At 40.7% G+C, this 19,160-nt stretch overlaps 2 protein-coding genes across 10 annotated transcripts in view; both read left to right on the top strand.

The window, feature by feature from the left end:
* The window catches only part of stard15 (StAR-related lipid transfer (START) domain containing 15), a 51,237-nt gene extending 45,121 nt beyond the window's left edge, over nt 1-6,116 (top strand). For 5 of the 6 annotated variants that reach the window (XM_030395384.1, XM_030395383.1, XM_030395388.1 and 2 more), the window contains exons 2-6: nt 1,776-1,923; nt 2,046-2,149; nt 2,448-2,565; nt 2,684-2,803; nt 2,891-6,116. In XM_030395384.1, coding sequence (XP_030251244.1) covers nt 1,776-1,923; nt 2,046-2,149; nt 2,448-2,565; nt 2,684-2,803; nt 2,891-3,123 — 723 coding nt within the window. In that variant the 3' untranslated portion in view covers nt 3,124-6,116. The remainder of the gene's footprint in view (nt 1-1,775; nt 1,924-2,045; nt 2,150-2,447; nt 2,566-2,683; nt 2,804-2,890) is intronic. The other variant, XM_030395385.1, reaches the window with a different exon arrangement.
* Nucleotides 6,117-11,528: 5,412 nt separating this feature from the next.
* The window catches only part of arap3 (ArfGAP with RhoGAP domain, ankyrin repeat and PH domain 3), a 163,307-nt gene continuing 155,675 nt past the window's right edge, over nt 11,529-19,160 (top strand). For all 4 annotated transcript variants that reach the window (XM_030395552.1, XM_030395551.1, XM_030395550.1 and 1 more), the window contains exon 1: nt 11,529-11,727. The gene's annotated coding sequence lies outside the window, so the exon portion shown is untranslated. The remainder of the gene's footprint in view (nt 11,728-19,160) is intronic.

The raw sequence follows: 19,160 nt of genomic DNA, 5'->3' as shown, positions 1-19,160 counted from the left end.
GAAACTCGAGGTTTGTTGAGAAAGACCAGAGGGGTGTACTGCGAGGCCAGTTTAGTGGGTTAGTGAGGTTTGTTGAGTCTAAAGCCAGGCTTCCCTGTACTACAAAGTTGGCTCTCTTTTAACCCGGCTAGATCACCATGGTAACTTATGATAGCTCATAACCTGGTCCCGACCAGGTTAGGTTCATAGAGTATGTTACCGTGGTAACTGACCGAGAGCTTAAGTTACCTCTCTCTGTGAAACAGGCTAGAGTTACCCCTCTTTCTCTGGTTTGAGTTAGCTCCCTTTCTGAAACGGAAAACTCAGAGTTTCCCTCATTTCAGGGTTAACAGACTCAGAGTTTTCACTAAACCTGCTTTGTGAAACGGACCCCAGGTTGCTTCAGAGGTTCAGGTGTGAGCATCAGGTGTGCTGGGGACCTCTGGTGGACAGGTGTGGAACAAGACAGACTGCAGAGTCTGTCTCCATTGTTTTCTTCATCTTTTCTTCTACATGATCTTTTATTATGGAGGGAATGGAGCTGCAGCTGCACAACATCATCATCATCACTCTCTTCTTCATCACACACTGTTCTTCATCACATCCTCCTCTTCATCATCATACTCCTCTTCATCACAGCCTCCTCTTCAACATCACACTCCTCTTCATCACAGCCTCCTCTTCAACATCACACTCTTCATCACATGCCTCTTCAGCATAGCCTCCACTTTATCACAGCCTCCTCTTCATTATCACACTCTTCATCATCATCATCATCACACACACTCTTCATCTTCATCACACACACTCTTTATCACACACTCCTTTTCATCACAGCCTCCTCTTCATCATCACACTCCTCTTCATCACAGCCTCCTCTTCATCACACATGCCTCGTCATCATAGCCTCCACTTTATCACAGTCTCCTTTTCATTATCACACTCTTCATCATCATCACACACTCTTCATCTTCATCACACACACTCTTTATCACACACTCCTCTTCATCACATCCTCCTCTTCATCACAGCCTCCTCTTCATCACACATGCCTCTTCATCATAGCCTCCACTTTATCACAGTCTCCTCTTCATCACACACTCTTCATCTTCTTAACACACACACTCTTTATCACACACTCCTCTTCATCACATCCTCCTCTTCATCACAGCCTCCTCTTCATCACACATGCCTCTTCATCATAGCCTCCACTTTATCACAATCTCCTCTTCATTATCACACTCTTCATCACACACTTCTTTTCATCACAGCCTCCTTTTCATCATCACACTCTTCATCATTAACCAGTAAACAGAGTTAACAGAACTATTCTGTGTTTGATGAAGACTATGTATTTCCTCTCTCTGTGAATGGATCACAGAGCGCAGCAGCTTCACTCACATGTCTGTCAGAGCTGCAGCTCCTCTGACCGGAGATTGGACTATCAGCCATGAGCCACTAGAGCTGGAACACAGCAGACATGCATCCAGTGGAATCGCAGAGTGGCAGACGTGTGAATGAAGCTGCTGCACTCACATGTCTGTCAGAGGAGCTGACGTCCACTAGATGCTGCTGTGATCAGACTCACTATATTGAAGTGAATGAGAAAAGTCAACAGTCAGTGAACGGCCTTCTTGTGATTTCATTGATTATCAGTGAGCAGTAACCACTCAATCAATATCTGACTCTGTATTGTCCAACCTGCTGATGATCCTCCATGCATGAAGTCCATGCAGCTCAGCTGAAAGCTCTGCAGGCCTGAATGAGTGCAACCTTTTTCTATGTGTGTGTTTCAGATGAGGATAGTGTGTAAGGATGTGACGGCAGAGACGCTGTATGACGTCCTCCATGACACCAGCTACCGCAAAAAGTGGGACACCAACATGATCGACACGTACGACATCGCCAGGCTGACTGCCAACGCTGACATTGGATATTACTCCTGTCAGTTCTGTTCTGGCTCCACAGTTACAGTCTGCATACATTCATTATGAAATGTAGACGGGCTTTAATGTGTGTGCACGTGTGTGTGTGTTTGTGTGTGTGTGCGTGTGTGTCGTTTGAAGGGAAATGTCCGAGTCCTCTGAAGAACAGAGATTTTGTCACCATGAGGTCCTGGCTTCCTCTCGGCAATGACTACCTGATTATCAACTACTCCGTCAAACATCCAGTGAGCTTCATCTGCAGCATCTTGGGTCCAGATTGGAGATGAAAAACTAAAGTTGTCAGAACTAAACAGAATCTGTTATTCTGTCCTTCTGGAACATAATGAGTTCAGACTGACAGAGATGAAGTCTCTCAGTCAGAATACAATAAACTGTAATGTTCTGTTTGATGTTTCAAAGATTCTTCTGATGTTTGAAGATCGAAGTCAAATCTGAACAATTAGCTCATTTATATAAAAGATGAAAACTGTGAACTAATCCTTTAAAATGTTGTAAAGTCCCAGCTTGTCTTCATCTCCATAGCAACATCCTCCTAAGAAGGACTACGTTCGGGCTGTGTCTCTGCTGACCGGGTATCTGATCCAGTCCAACGGAGCCAACTGCTCCACCCTGTACTACCTGACCCAGGTAGACCCCAAAGGTGAGATGAGACACACACACACACACACACACACACACACACACACACACACACACACACACACACACACACTGATACTAGCGCTGCGTTCAGGGTCTAGGTTAACTGTCCTCTGCAGTGTCTCTGGACCTGTCCTGTATAAAGGTCCAGACGCTCAATGACATCCGGTCTGTCATTTACTGCAGGGTCGTTACCAAAGTGGGTGGTGAACAGAGTCTCTCAGTTTGTTGCTCCGAAGGTAAAAATCTTCTGCTGTAAATCATAGAGAAATTAATAGTTTTCCTCTCAGAGAAATGTCCGTCTCACTGTGTCTCCTTCCCCTCAGGCCATGAGGAAGATCTACAAGGCATCCCTGAAGTATCCAGAGTGGAAGAGGAAGCACAACCCCAACCTGAAGCCATGGATGTACCCAGAGCAGAATGTGCTGCCGTGCATCAACGTGTCGGAGCTAACAGTGCAGCGTGCCGACTCTCTGGAGAACATCGACGAGAGCAGCCTGAGCGAGGAGAAGACGCAGCACAGCGACGAGGAGGAGACTTAAACGTCCTCACAGACTGAAACACGAGTGTCTGTTTGTTGGTTTGTTTGTTTGTCAGACTGACGAGAGCCGCACCAAACTACAGCTGACATCTGACTGATGTTATCTTCTGTCACCATTCTATTCACTTTTCATCAACTGTGAGCTCAGTGGAGTCTGTCATTGTTCAGTGTGCTACAGATGAGTCACCTGGTCCAACCAGAAACATTCTGAAACATTCTGAACCATCCTGAAATGTCCAGAAACAGACAAAAACACCCTGAAACTTCCTAAAACATCATGAAATGTCCTGAAACATCCTGAAATGGCGAAAAACACTGTGAAACATGCTCAAATGTCCTATAACATCATGAAATGCCCTGAAACGTCCTGAAACATCCTGAAATATCCCAAAACATCCTGAAACATTCCGAAACATCCTGAATTGTCCTAAAACAGCTCAAAACATCCTGAAAAAAATCTGAAACATTCTGAAACATTCTGAAACATCCTGAAACGTCCTGAAATGTCCTGAAAAATTCTGAAACATCCCGAAACATCATGAAATGTCCTGACCTGTCCTGAAATATTACGAAACGTCCTAAAATGTCCTGAAACATCGTGAAATGTCCTAAAACGTCCTCATACATCCTCAAACATCCTGAAATATCCTGAAACATTGTGAAAAGTCATGAAACGTCCTAAAACATCCTGAAATATCCTGAAATATCCCGAAACATCCTTAAACAGCCTGAAACATCCTATAATGTCCTGAAACATCCTGAAACGTCCTAAAACGTCGTGAAACATCCTGAAGCATCCTGAAAGTTCCTGAAACATCCTAACTGACCTGAAATGTCCTTAAAATGTCCTGGAACATCCTGAAACAGACCAAAACATCCCGAAACGTCCCAAAAAAATCTAAAACATTCTGAAATATCCTAAAATATCCCAAAACATCCTGCAACAGCCTGAAACAGCCTAAAATGTTCTGAGACAACCTGAAACTTCCTAAAATGTCCTGAAACATCCTGAAGCGTCCTGAATTGTCCTGAAACAGCCTGAAAAAAATCTGAAACATTCTGAAACATCCTGAAATGCTGAAATGTCCTGACCCATCCTAAAATGTCCTGAGACATCCTGAAACTTCCTTAAACATCCTAAAACATTCTGAAATATCCTAAAATATCCCGAAACATCCTGCAACAGCCTGAAACAGCCTAAAATGTCCTGAGACGACCTGAAACTTCCTAAAATGTCCTGAAACATCCCGAAACGTCCTAAACGTCCTAAAACATCCTGAAAAAAAATCTGAAACATTCTGAAACATCCTGAAATACTGAAACGTCCTGACCCATCCTAAAATGTCCTGAAACATCCTGAAACTTCCTTAAACATCCTAAAACATCCTGAAACGTCCTGAAATGTCCTGAGACATCCTGAAACTTCCTGAAACGTCCTGAAACATCCCGAAGCGTCCTGAATTGTCCTGAAATATCCTGAAACATCCTAAAACGTCCTGAAATATCCTGAAACATCCTAAAACGCCCTGAAATGTACCTCCTTATTACATCCTTAAAACGTCCTGAATTGTCCTGAAACAGCCCAAAACATCCCGAAAAGTCCTAAATGTACTAAAACATCCTGAAAAAAATCTGAAACATTCTGAAACAACCTTAAACATCCTGAAATGTCCTGAAATATCCTGAAATATCCTGAAATATCCCGAAACATCCTGAAACAGCCTGAAACGTCCTAAAATGTCCTGATACATCCAGAAACTTCCTAAACGTTCTGAAACATCCCAAAACGTCCTGAAAAGAATCTGAAACATTCTGAAATATCCTAAAATGTCCTGAAACACCCTGAAACATCTTGAAATGCTGAAATTTCCTGACCCGTCCTGAAATATCCCGAAACATCTTGAAATCTCCTGAAACTTCCTACAATCTCCTGAAACATCCTGAAACTTCCTACAATCTCCTGAAACATCCTGAAACTTCCTTAAACATCTTAAAACATCCTGAAACTTCCTGAAATGTCCTGAAATGTCCTGAGACATCCCGAAACTTCCTAAAACGTCCTGAAACATCCTGAAGCGTCCTGAATTGTCCTGAAATAGACCAAAACATCCCAAAACGTCTTAAACATACTAAAACATCCTGAAAAAAATCTGAAACAATTTGAAACATCCTTAAACATCTTGAAACAACCTGAAATGTCCTGAAATGTCCTGAAACATCTCGAAACAGCCTGAAACATCCTAAAATGTCCTGGTACATCCTGAAACTTCCTAAAACTTCCTGAAACATCCCGAAACATCCTGGAAAAATCTGCAACATTCTGAAATATCCTCAAATGTCCTGAAACACCCTGAAACACCATGAAATACCCTGAAACGTCCTGAGATGCCCTAACAGGTCTTGAAATATCCAGAAATATCCTGAAATGTCCAAGAACATCCCGAAACTTACAAGAGCATCTTAAAATGTACTTAAAACATCCTGGAATTACTAAAGTATCCTGGAAAAAATCTAAAACATTCTGAAACATCCCAGTTCTTATCCATTTTGATCAGATCAGAACTTGGTGAAGAATCTTTTGTCTTTTAAAGTTACTGAAGTATGTCCAGGTGAAGCACGTATGTCCAGGTAAACCCTGTATGTCCAGATAAACTCTGTATGTCCAGGTAAACCCTGTATGTACAGGTAAACTCTGTGTCCAGGTAAACCCTGTATGTCCAGGTAAACTCTGTATGTCCAAGTAAATCCTGCCAGGTAAACCCTGTATGTCCAGGTGAACCCTGTACGTCCAGGAAAACCCTGTATTTCCAAGTGAATCTTATATGAACTCTGTATGTCCAGGTGAACCCTGTATGTCCAAGTAAACCCTGTATGTCCAGGTCAAAGCCCTTATGTCCAGTGTGATGAAGAATTAAGTTTTTCTGTATGTTCTACTCTTTAGGATTCATTCAACAAGACAAAAGGGAAAAATGCTGTTTTTGTCTTTCTGACACCATAAAAAGTAAAAACACTGACGTGAACATTTTTCAAAAACTTTTCAGTACTTTTGCTGAAGTAATTTTAGTACATTATACTAATAATACTTGATAATGATATGATACTGATGATACTATTACTTCAGTTAGCAGCGCCGCCCCTCCCTACACGCAGAACACGAGCTTTGCGTAGGGCCCCACGATCCATGGGGGGGCCCATTTTGCACGAGGGGATGCATTCTCTGCAAATGCACAAAGGATGTGCATCGCTGCCGTGAGGCGAGGCAGGAGAGAAAAAAAAAGAGACGAGTAATCTGGCACTGCACGCGTTGCCGCAGTCATTAACAGCACGCAGCATCTGACCAATCAGCGGTCAGATGCACCGACAGGCAGTTGGATGCAGGTGGAGAGATGGCCTCCAAACGGCAACATGAATCGGAGCAAGCAAAAGAAAGACAAAGTCAAAACAAGAGGAGGCTCATGCTTCACTTGAAGGTGGGTATGTTGTTGAAATAAAAAAGAACAACTCTGTGGAATAAACACCCCAGCCTGCTAATCATGAGACAGAAAAGAGGATAATTCTGTCTAGATGTGGTGGAGATTACATTTTCAAGTGGACATGATTATCATTTATTGAATGTCTTGTTAACTGCATATACATTCACCTCTGTTGAAAAAGGAGTGGTTAATTAACCATTTGGCAGTGTTACTCGTTACTCAAAAAAGTAATATATTACACATGACACATTACTCTCAAAAATAGTAATGCCTTACATTACATGATTACTCCCATAAGAAAGTAATTAAATTACTTGTTACATTACTCGTTACATTCTTGCTACTTGCTCTATAAAATTGCCAGAAGACCCCCCGCTCCGTAAAGCCACTTTTGACAGTTGGAGATACAAACATTATTTTGAATTTGTTGAACGTAAGGAAAATAACTTGACTGTAAGGTGCACACTTTGCCCGTGTTGGAAACTTCTCTCCACCGCTGCTAACACTACCTCAAACTTAACGAAGCACCTACAGAGACAGCACGCACACACAAAGCTTGTTGCTAAGGAACTGTGGAGCAACATGAATGAGATGCCAAGCAAGCAGCCAAAACTTTCTTTTCAACAGAACCAGAAGGTACTGACAACATCGAAATCTGAGATGAATATGCTTGTGACCTCGTACATAGTAGGGCAAGTCATGTGACTTCAGGCAAGTCGCATGCAGCAGCATGTTCTGCTCGTGTTGTTGACGCTGCCATTGTTATCCCATCTCTCCTTGCGGGTGGCGACTAACCAATCGGTGATGGTGAAATCATCATGCCAAACCCCAACCAATCACTGTTCCATTGTTACCTCTGTTCCTCTAAAACTACACTCACTAAGTAAATAACAAGGTTTTTTGAACATTTGACTTGTATTTTTGACAAAATATTTTATTTTATGAAATTTTTTATGTAAACATTTGCACTTTGACCTACTTAACTTTGACCAGGGAAAGCTCCACTTGCACAAGAGCCACATCTATTGGTGGAAAACACTGAAAACAGCAAATCGCTTAGGTCTTGTCAGTTGTCTTGTTTGCTCTCTCATAAAATCCAAAGTGCTTCCACACGGTTGCAGTGAACCTCGTGGCGAGAGAATCGGGCGCTCTTTGGGGGCTGCTAAAGCTGTTGCCATTTTGCAAAGAAAATAACGTTACTGCTCCGTTTGTTGTGGTCCCACTCACTAAACAGTTCGCTAAGTTTCCGGTTCTGTGTTTTTTGTTACGGTCTTGCGGCAAAGCATCAACGTTAATTAATCGATGCCAAATCGCCACGTGACGCATCGCGATGCATCACCACATCAATGAATTTGCACCCACCTCTAAAATATACATCAGATAATCCTTTATTTGACCCACAATGGAGTAATGTAAAGCATTGCAGCAGCAAACAGTAGTGTAGGACTATAGAACAAATTTAAAAATCAGTATATAAAAATATTGAAATATCATCAAATCAAATCATAATGAATATTATTATTAGTTGTAGTCGTATTTGCATTAAGTGCATTTTAATCTTTGTGAGGTAAGTATTTACATTAATTTCATTGTGTAATGTACCATTAAGACCAAAACAAATCTTAATAATCTGCTTGTATGATGGATTTCTTGTCATAACAGGGTCAATGCTGAAGTTTGTTACTAAGGATGACGCGAAGCCAGTATGGTGCCAGGGCCATCAAGCAACATGTCATCTGTAAAAGGCTTGTTCCATTGTGGAACGAGGCTGTTCATTTGATTTGTTCCTACTAATAAAGGTTGTAAACCTAAATGGCTTTTCGTGATACAGTCATTTTGTAGGGGAGGGGGGGGCCTCAAAATAAAATTCTGCTTAGGGCCCCAATTTGGCCCTGTCAGTGAGTTTGAATAGAGAGACTGATTCAACATGTTTCTGATGGTCAGTCTCCATGTTTTTTAAATGAATGTTTCATAATCTGGTGCCAAATTATAATAAAGTATGAATAATCTGAATCTGTAAAGTAACTGGTAACTAAAGTAATCAAATTCATGTAGTGGATCAGTGATTATTATAAATGTTCACTTTTACTTTAAAATGTTTATGTTTCCAAACATCAGTTATCATCTTGTTGATAATAAGCAATAATCAATCATCAATAATCAATATCTTATTTGTAGTGGAGTATTTTCACAGTACGTTTACTGGAGTAAAGGCTCTGAATACTTCTTCTACCTCTGCTGACTGACAAAAGGCCCTAAAATAATTTAATTATAATGTAACAATACCCCACAATCTGAACACAGAGAACTTACATTTATTTAAACTGTGATTCAGAAGTTTAAAGCTCCTGATTCTCTCACTTCATCTTGATTTGAGTGTTTGAAGCAGTGTTACAGGATAAAAGTGTGATGATCAGTTTTATGTTCCTGCACGTCGTCAAATAAACATCTCAATCTCTTGTGATTGAATGTGACTCCTTTAGCTGAATATGTGAAATATAAGAGCTTCATGTTTATTATTTCTCTCTGTGGAGGAGGAAACATCTTTCAGTGATCTGAGGGAAACAGAAAGCTGCACTTTATTTTATTGTTCCTATTAATTTCTGTGATTGTGTGTGTGAGTGCTGCAGGATGTCCAGTGAGAATACTAATGTGAAGAATAACTGAATGTATAAAACACATTTGTACATGTCCAACTGTAAATGTATCAGGTGAAGTGAAGGACGTGTTGAGTCAGATCAGTGATCACAGCCTCTGAGTGTGTTGAGTTCCTGCTGCTCAGCTCTTCCTGCAGTCAGCAGGAAAACTTTATGTGCGACTGCATCCTTATTTCGTGCCTGAAAAATGCAGCTGGGCTCCAGATCCTCTTCGTGCCGTATTGTCTCAGGCACTTCCTGTTTCCTGTCTGCACGGCTCTGATTGTTGTTTGGGCAGCGAGGAGGAAACTCCACCACTGTCCGACTTCTAACTGCTCACTGAGGACAGGACGCAGTGCTCACTGAGGACTTCCTCACTTAACTGCTGCTGTCCACTGACAACAGGAGGGACACACAAAAGCCAGTCCTGACTCTCCAGGCATTAAAGTAACAGTTCACCTAAACATTAATGTCAGTCATCCTCTCCTCCTCCTGATGATATAAAGTCAGGTGAAGTGTCGTAGACCACAGAACATTTCTGGAGCTTCAGAGTAAAACAAAGTCGCAGCCTTCTGCAAAATAACTGAAGTAGCTGCAGACTTGATTTAAAACAGAGAAACAACCAAAGAAACATAAGATTTCTCCATACAGCTCGTATGCTGTGATCACAGGCTGCAGAAGAGAACAGATCACAACCTGATCTGAGACCAGTTTCACACCTTTTTTAAGATGAGGCTTCTCTGGAGCTGCTGAGCTAACAGAGTTAGCATGCATCAGCTCGACTGAACATTGAGGGTGAAATAGTCTTTTCAAATCAGTCTGGGATCTGTAGGACGGTCCAGTGGGTGAACTGTTCCTTTAAAGGGACAATCTGTATAACAGTCCATGAGTTCACTGTCAGTCTACATTAGGATTCTTCTTCTTCAGAGTTTCAGACTAATGGTTGTTTGATCAGAGAAGACTCTGCACTGTTGTCTCAGGCCATGCAGCTCTGATGATGTTGCTTCCAGGAGCAGACCACAGGTGAGGCACAGGTGATTTCTACACTCCTCAGAGCTGATTAGCTCTCCTCTGTCAGTCTGCATGATGTAACACCTGGTGGCTGAGCTGCTGCTGCTCCTGACTGCTTTCCTCTTCACAATAAATGCATTAACATCAAGTCAGACTGACTAAGGGGACGTTTCATCAGCTCACTGTCACATGTGACTCTCTGATAGATGCTAACATGCTAACATCAACATATCAACCTGCTTGTGAACCAATGAGACGACAGAAACATGAAACCATCAAGAGAACAACTACTGTGCTGCAGGAGGAGGAGGAACTGTCTTGGCTGTATCTCAGTTTGAGGGATTTGAAGTTGGGGCTGAGCTGAAGACGTCTGAGTGGATTAGACTCAGTGATGGAGGATCTCAGGCAAGAAGCAGGTGCAGAGTTACAGACTGATGAGTCTGAACTTATCAAAGCAACATGTTTGGTTTCATCAGGACATAGCTGAAGCTGTGTCAATTATCCAATGAGAGCTGAGAGTGGGGCGGGGCCACAGGCAGGGCCACAGGAAGCTGCACCCACAGCACATCTACAAAATAAAACTGTATTTTATCTTATATAAAATCACCAAAAAAGTATGAAAATCATCTCTAAAATAAATAATTATTTATACTATGTAATAACTATAAAAAACTATTGAGATCAATAAAGCTTCTGTCTCTTACTGAAGAAGATCATCACATGGATAGATTTTAATTAAATATATTGTTATTTACATTTAGCTCATGTTTGCATTTTTTCACTTCTTATTTATTAACTTAACATTATTTATAGACAACCCTTTCTTAACGTGGTGACGCTCAGATCTTTACATACATATTTATTTATGGATTTCAAACTGAATAACATAAATATTTGTCTATTTCTGTTAATGTCTTATTTTATTGTTAGCATTGGAACTGATGTTAGCAGTAGCTCCTTTTAAACAGTTTGCAAATGTTTTGTCCTTTTGAGAACAAGAATTTCCTTTTGGATTTATCAAGATCTGTATTATCATTTGTTATTAATAATAGTCCAATAAATAAAAATACAAACACATTTTAAAATACTCAAACTAAATAAACTAAATGTGTTTTAATATATGTTTATCATTTTGTAGCCTATCTATTAACGATCACTGTTTTGAACCATCATATAAAATAAGCACGCGCTCATCAACACGGATTTTATTCGAGGAAAAAAGCGGAAACTGTCCTGTCTTGGTGCATTTATTTTGAAGGTCTTAGCTGGAAGCGTTATCAGTCGCTGTTGTGTGTAACTTGACGTCATTCAGAGCCGAGCGGAGTGTCTCCTCCCAAAAGTTCCAGTTCGACCGAGACACGCTCCGAATTATAGTGCCTCATACACCGGGTCAGAGACCTGCACGGACCGGAACACAGACAGGGATCCAGACCCGAAACTAGACCAGAAACCAGAGCAGAAACTCGACCGGGATACAGAGCAGAATCCAGACCGGATCAGAGGTAAGACTCTTGAGATGTTTGGGTGTTAGATGTGGTTGATTTGAGTCCTGGTGGAAGAGGCTCGTCCTACTGTCCGTCTTTCCTTACGGTCCTGATTGTGGTCCTGAGTCCTGGTCCTGGGTTCTGTCTCTGGGCTCAGTTCTTCAACGTCAGAGAGCTCAGTGACGCACAGAGCAAGTTTTGGCGCAAAGTGAAGCTCAGAGGCTTTTGATGTGAAGAAGTTATCTAGAGAGACAGACAGGTTGAGAGAGAGACAGACTGAGAGACAGGCTGAGAGCCAGACAGGTTCTGTTCCTGTGTGTTTCGTATCTGATGATGATGTCATACATGATGATAAACACAACAGGTGGTTGGAGGAAATACTGAAGTAAAAGTGTCAATACAGAGTAAACAGTATGTTTGTGCCTGATGTTCTGTTTTCTAATATATTTTTGATTTCTGAATATTGATGAGCGATCAGCTCATTTTAAAGTTTAATCCGAACCGATAACAACACATCATCATTTACATATTGATCATATTTTATTTGAATATGCAAAGTAATTAAAATAATCGAATAAACACAGTATAAAGTAGAATATCTCGTCTGGACGGAGCGCAGGAGATAACTCATCATGTCCCTGTGTCTGATCATCAGTGATGTGCACAAGGGGGGGGCAGTCGCCCCCCCTTGTGGCCCAATTGTTGAAAAACGCACGCTAAAGTGCCCTCCTGAGAGCCAAAACGCACGCTAAAGTGCCCTCCTGAGAGCCAAAAAAGCATGCCAAAGTGCCCTCTTGGTTGGCAAAACACACTAAACTGCCCCCTTGGCTGGTTAGAACATGATAAACTGCCCTCTTGGGAGCCAAAACACGCGCTAAAGTGCCCTCTTGGGAGCCAAAACGCGTGCTGAAGTGCCCTCTTGGGAGCCAAAACGCACGCTAAAGTGCCCTTCTTTTTGCCCCTGCCCTTCAAAAAGTCTGCGCACGCCACTGCTGATCATCGATCAATAACGTTTCCTGTCAGTGATCTTAACATATGTGAGTTTTTGATTATTCACTGAATTATTGATCAGTTGATCGCAGAAATAAAAGACGGGTTTATTGATCAACTGACAGGAAGTTTTTGTTTTTACACAGTAAAACAAATCAAGATGCAGAAATTATGTAAAATTTTCAAATGACACATTTCTGATCATCGATCAATAATCTGATCGATCCAGAGACAGCAAATGATGTCATCATTTCCATTTAGATATTTTTTCTGTCATCAGATTTTTGATCATGATGATGATGACGGTGATGATGGTGATAATGAAGAGTGAGGGTCTTCACACTCAGCACAAACATCCTGTAAAGAGGAAACTCCACTTCCTGTTTGAGCTAAAGCTTCACAATTAAACTGAAGGGACGTCCCAACAATCTTATTCCCTCCTCGCTCTCCTTCTCAGTCAATCAATCAATTGATTGATGTCAAATGAAGTTGGGTTCGTCAAGCTCCTTTCCTGTTTTAATTCTCAGTACCCTGTTCTGTGATGTAACTGCGATATCATCACGTGTGCTATGACATCATCTCTGCCTCTGTACATGATTCAGACTTCAAGGAGCATTACGTATGTTTCAGTTTCTCCTGGTCCTCTGTGAGGTTTCGGAGTCAGAGCATTACATGTGGTCGTCTCTCTTCACTGATAGGCTAAAATGACTTAAAGGGACACTCATGACTCTTCTTAACTCACAGTGAAGCTCAGTAATCAGTCCTCTACCTCTCACCTGTACTGTCTCAATGTTATTGATTGATTGATTGATTGATTGATTGATTGATTGATCATTTTGTACACTCAACAATCAGCTGCAACTTCACTCTACTGATAAAGCTAAGCTAACAGCTGATTGTGCATTCCTTCAAACTGTCGGCTTCTGTCAGACTGCGATTGATTTCAAAGATGAAACATGTGGAGGATTAAAGTAGTTTACTATTGAAAGTAACTGATTACTGTCTCCCAGTGTGTTCCCAGTGTGTTCCTAGTGTGTTCCCAGTGTGTTCCCAGTGTGTTTCAGTGTGTGGTTCCAGTCACAGCTCTGAACAATCAGCCCTCTGTTCCTCACAATACAGACTTTCTGTTATTGTACTGCTCGCTCGCCCACCCTTGCTCTCTCTCTCTCTTGTTCTCACTTGACTGCCCCCCCCCCCCCGCCCTTCCTTCCTTTCTCTCTTCCGCTCTCTCTGCTCGTCCACTCTGACAGCTTTGTTTAGCACTTTGATTAACAGGTCTGTTATCCAATCAGGCTCCGGCTCTCCTTCGTTAACCTCCTGTTTGGACAGTAAGAGATGAGGTTGTTGGAGTAAACACAGAGTCGCCAGTCTGAGGTTAGCCTAGCTTAGCATAAACACTACATTAGCAGCAGAGGGAAACTGTTAGCCCGTCTCTGTCCAACATCTCTGCAGCTCATTGATGAACAAAAAGAGAAAACCAGCATTTGTTTCACCTTCTGTCTTCATGTTCTGACATCTATGAAGGTAGATTTGTGTCTTTATTATTCAATCATAAAAAAGTTTGCTTCAATCAAAATATATATTTTCAATAAAAAAAACCTTCACTTCAATCAAAAAAAACCCTTTTCAATCAAAGAAAAAAAGTGTTTGAATGCAAAAATATAGTTGAGACTCAAAAAAATGCATTTGAACACTGTTTTTTTTGATTGAAAATGTTTTTTAGTTTGAAGCAACGTTTTTGATTGAAGTAATGTTGTTTTGTGTTTGGGCCATATTATGGGTAGGACATTTGTGTCTATATAATTCAATCAAAAAAGAAGTTGCTTCAAACAAAAAAAAAACATTTTCCATAAAAAAAATCACTTTAATCAAAAAAAAAAAATGTTTTCAATCATAGAAAAAAAGTTTTTGAATGCAAAAAAATATTTGAGACTCAAAAAATTGCATTTGAACACTTTTTTTTGATTGAAAATGTTTTCTTTGATTGAAGTAATCTTTTTTGTGTTTGGGCCATATTATGGGTAGGACATTTGTGTCTTCAGTATTCAATCCCAAAAAAGTTGCTTCAATCAAAAAAAATATTTTCAATCAAAGAAAAAACTGTTCAAATGCAAAAATAAAATTGAATCCCCCCCTTAAAAAAAAATTAAAAAATAAGAGACAAATAAGCTTTTCATTCCACGTCAAAGTTGGGTGAAATATCCTTACGTTTTTTCTGTCGTCCTTTACTTTGAAATCTGGACGCATACCTTCGTGATACCTGCAGTTTATTACAGGGAATAATTACTATAAAAGTATCGTAATTTTCACGGGTCTGACTGTGAGACTGCAGTCTGCCCCACTGTCACTACCAGCAGCTCTTCAGAGCCGTTTCATTACGATTACCGTAAATTTTAGTAGATTTGCGCGCTAGAAAACAACGTGCGGCTGATTTGACCAAGCAAACGCGAACCACGGCTGGCTTGACCACAGTAATCCACTGGGCTGTGTGAGAAGATAGACTCAGGCTCTGCATGACCTGTTGCTGCTAAACAGGCAGCGCTTCGGGCAACAGTTGGCCTGTGGACTGTTGTTTGACCACTAATGACGTTACTTGTTATAACATAACATAGCACTAGCACATAGCAAGCCTCTGTACTTAGGTGCGGGATGTTTGTGTCAAAATAATTCAATTAAAAAAAAAAAACGACTTCAAAACTTTTTCACTTTCAATAAAAAACAACAACACTTCAAATGATTTTTTTTTTTTTTTTAGGGGGGATTCAATTTTATTTTTGCATTTGAACAGTTTTTTCTTTGATTGAAAATATTTTTTTAATTGAAGCAACTTTTTTGGGATTGAATAATGAAGACACAAATGTCCTACCCATAATATGGCCCAAACACAAAAAAGATAACTTCAATCAAAGAAAACATTTTCAATCAAAAAAAAGTGTTCAAATGCAATTTTTTGAGTCTCAAATATTTTTTTGCATTCAAAAACTTTTTTTCTATGATTGAAAACGTTTTTATTTTTATTAAAGTGATTTTTTTTTATGGAAAATATATATTTTTTTGTTTAAAGCAACTTCTTTTTTGATTGAATTATAAAGACACAAATGTCCTACCCATCATATGGCCCAAACACAAAACAACATTACTTCAATCAAAAACGTTGCTTCAAACTAAAAAACCTTCACAAAAGAAAACATTTTCAATAAAAAAAAACAGTGTTCAAATGCATTTTTTTGAGTCTCAACTATATTTTCTTTGATTGAAAAGGGTTTTTTTGATTGAAGTGAAGGTTTTTTTTATTGAAAATATATATTTTGATTGAAGCAAACTTTATTTTTGATTGAATAATAAAGACACAAATCTACCTTCATAGACATCAGTGACTGTTCAGGACACATTCAGTGGAGACCTCTTCTACCTGCCTCAGGCGTGTACTCCAGCTCTTGTGAACAAAAGAAAGAAAACACTAGGGCTGGGTATCACCAGGTACCTCGCGATACGATACCATCACGATATTTTGCCCACGATAACGATAATTTCACGATACAGCGATTCTGCGATAATCGATATATTGCAAGAAATTTCATCCACGATACATTACGATATCTGTGTCACTAAAGAAATTCAGAATTTATTGACTGCACTGAATCCATTTCACAGGAAATACAAAACATTGTCAATCAATTTCACATGAATGACAGCCAAGTAAACAAACAGTGTCTCTTCTTAACACACACACTGATTACAACTATCATTAAATATCTATATGTGTGGGTTTCAGAGCTGCTTAAACGATTTTTTAAAATTTTATTTGGTTGTATCCCGATGTTTGAATAAAGATAAAGCTGTCCTCCGAAGATGGGTGGTGGTGGTGGGCCAAAAAAAAAAAAAAATATATATATTTTTTTTTATAAAAAAAAAATATATATTTTTTTTTTACATTTTTTAATATCGATATTTGGCACCAGTGTATCGATAACGTACCTCAAGACGAAATATCGCGATATATCGTAGTATCGATATTTTGGCACACCCCTAGAAAACACATCAAAAAGGCTCATCATAGCTAGCTTAGCGTTAGCCTCAGCTAGCATAGAGTTAGCCTGCAGTTGGCTTGGAATTAGTCTGCAGCGTCACGTCCTGACTCTTCTTCTGTGTGGAAACTCTTACAGCGTCGGACATGTTTCAGAGATCTTTTATTGACTTGTTTGTGAAGAGGGTTCACTCTGGACAGATTAGAGGAACTGAACTGAATTTCTGTCTCCTGTTGTTTCTTGAATCTCTGACGGCTGCTGTCTGTTGTGTATTTTTGTTGACTATGAACTGAACTTGTCATAAAGACAGCAGAACAAAGTCGAGTTGTTGTTTGTCAGAACATAAAACCAACGATCTGCTGATTGGTGCTGGTCAAGATGGGACGGGCTCACAATGGCAGAGCTGTCACTTGACATCACACATTGTATAGACTCATGTCAGCTGATTCCTGGGCACTGACACAACATACTGAGTGTCAGAGTGTCCACACTGAGTCCACCTACATTTGTGCTAACTCAGGGCTGTACGCTTAGCTTTTTCACTAGGAGCACAGGTGCTCCTAAATGAAAAAATTTAGGAGCACAGAAAAAATTTAGGAGCACTATGAAATTTCTTAAATAACACAATTTTATTATTAACACTCAAATCACGTACACAGTAACACACATGTGCACTCAAACATATAAACACAGTGCCATCATAAGGCCTACTACAACCCTCAATTAAACACAGAGAACATCCCTGTCCCACATCTTTTTGTAGTCAGGTCGCCTGGCACTCTTGGCTGAGTTTATCCAGCGTGTGAAAAAAGAAAAAAGTTGTAAGCTATGACCAGTGTTGGGCACGTTACTTTTAAACTGGCTGACTAACTGAGTAAGTAACTGAATTACTCCACTATAAAAGTAATTAGTTACCAGGAAAAGTAACTATTGCGTTACTTTTATTTCTTCCCCCTTTTGAGCTCGGCAGTCATTTTAGCGTACTCGGCATCTACATATGTATTTAGAAAATGTATTTCTGCATGGCGGACCGGCTCCTGTTCTCCCCGATATTTTACCATTGAGTGCTCTGAAGGAGTCTGAGTCAACTGTTGATAACGGGAGCAAGTTCTCAACAACATACCTGTCTATCATTGCATTCAGTTCAGTCTGTGTCACAAGTTTTTGTGAAGCTGTAGCCGAGCTCACGTTAGCCACACCCGGCCTGCTATCATCATCAACAGCGTCAGCAACGCAGTTTTTGGCCAGTGTTAGTTTTGTAGAAGCGTGTGCCACTGAGAGATGCTTCATTAGATCAGAGTTGCTTACAACGGACGTGGACAAAGGAGATTAAAGTAGTGTCTGTACTTCCACTTTGAAAACGTTAACTTTCCCTCCGGACTCTTCATTGCTGCAGTTCACCTCTGCTAGTTTGTGTGTGTGAGGCTGCTGAGTGCGTGTGTGGCTTGTGTGTAAACTGAACATTGCCACTGATTGGCTTAAGAACTCTCACTCAACGTTAGAGAGCCAATCATCATCACTTATGCGGTTGTCCCGCCCCTCCCTCCTCCCTCACCTGAGAAAAAAAAATACAGCTCTGCAGCTCCCGTGGCTGAGAGCCGAGTCGGATGAAAACAGCTTCAATGATCAGCTTCAGTTTGTAACGCACCACATTTAATAGTCTGTAACGGTAACGGCGTTGTAACGATGGAAATAGTAAGTAGTAGATGTGTAGATTACCCGTTACTGAGAAAAATCCGTACTCGCACGTGTGCTCCCTTTTTATTTTTTCTACTCGCACAATCTATTTTTAGGCGCATATGCGAGTAAAATGCTCGCACTGTACAGCCCTGCCCAAGACGTCACCCGGTCCCTATTGGCTGTGAGCCCGGAAGCTCCGCCAGGATCACAATGACATCTCTCCCACGTTAAAAGGTCACGGAGCCCTCCTGCTCTTTGTATTCCGGGAGCTTATGTTGTGAAGAGACTTCGGTTTCACGCAACTGCTGCCATAAGGGTACAACTCTGAGAAACTTTTCATTTTTTGCTTGAGCTAATTTCCGTTCCCTCCTCGCTGGACGGGACAGAGACTGTTTTTGTTTCACTTTCATTTTTGTTCGGATGTTCGTCATAATTGTTTTGGATCCCGAGAGGAACGCTGTACAACCCAGCCGTTTCCTCACCGCCTGCAGAAGGAAGAGATTACCCATGCTGATTTCCTTTGTTGTGCTTTTTATTTTGTTGTGAAAGGACCACCGAGTCCGTTTTATGGCTACCCGTACTGCGTGCTAACTGTGTTTGCTATGCTCGCTAGGAGCTCATTCAGGCTAATCCAGCCTGTACAGTCTTGCCGCCGTGTATGACAACAGAACGTCGTATTCCGGCTCGATCAGCGGACGATAAACGAACCTCGATTCGCTTGCCGGCCATTGTTCGAGGGAGAGACGACCCAGG

Source organism: Sparus aurata, chromosome 18 (genome assembly GCF_900880675.1).
Source record: "Sparus aurata chromosome 18, fSpaAur1.1, whole genome shotgun sequence".
NCBI lineage: Eukaryota > Metazoa > Chordata > Actinopteri > Spariformes > Sparidae > Sparus > Sparus aurata.
This window is presented reverse-complemented; position numbering and strand designations above follow the sequence as displayed.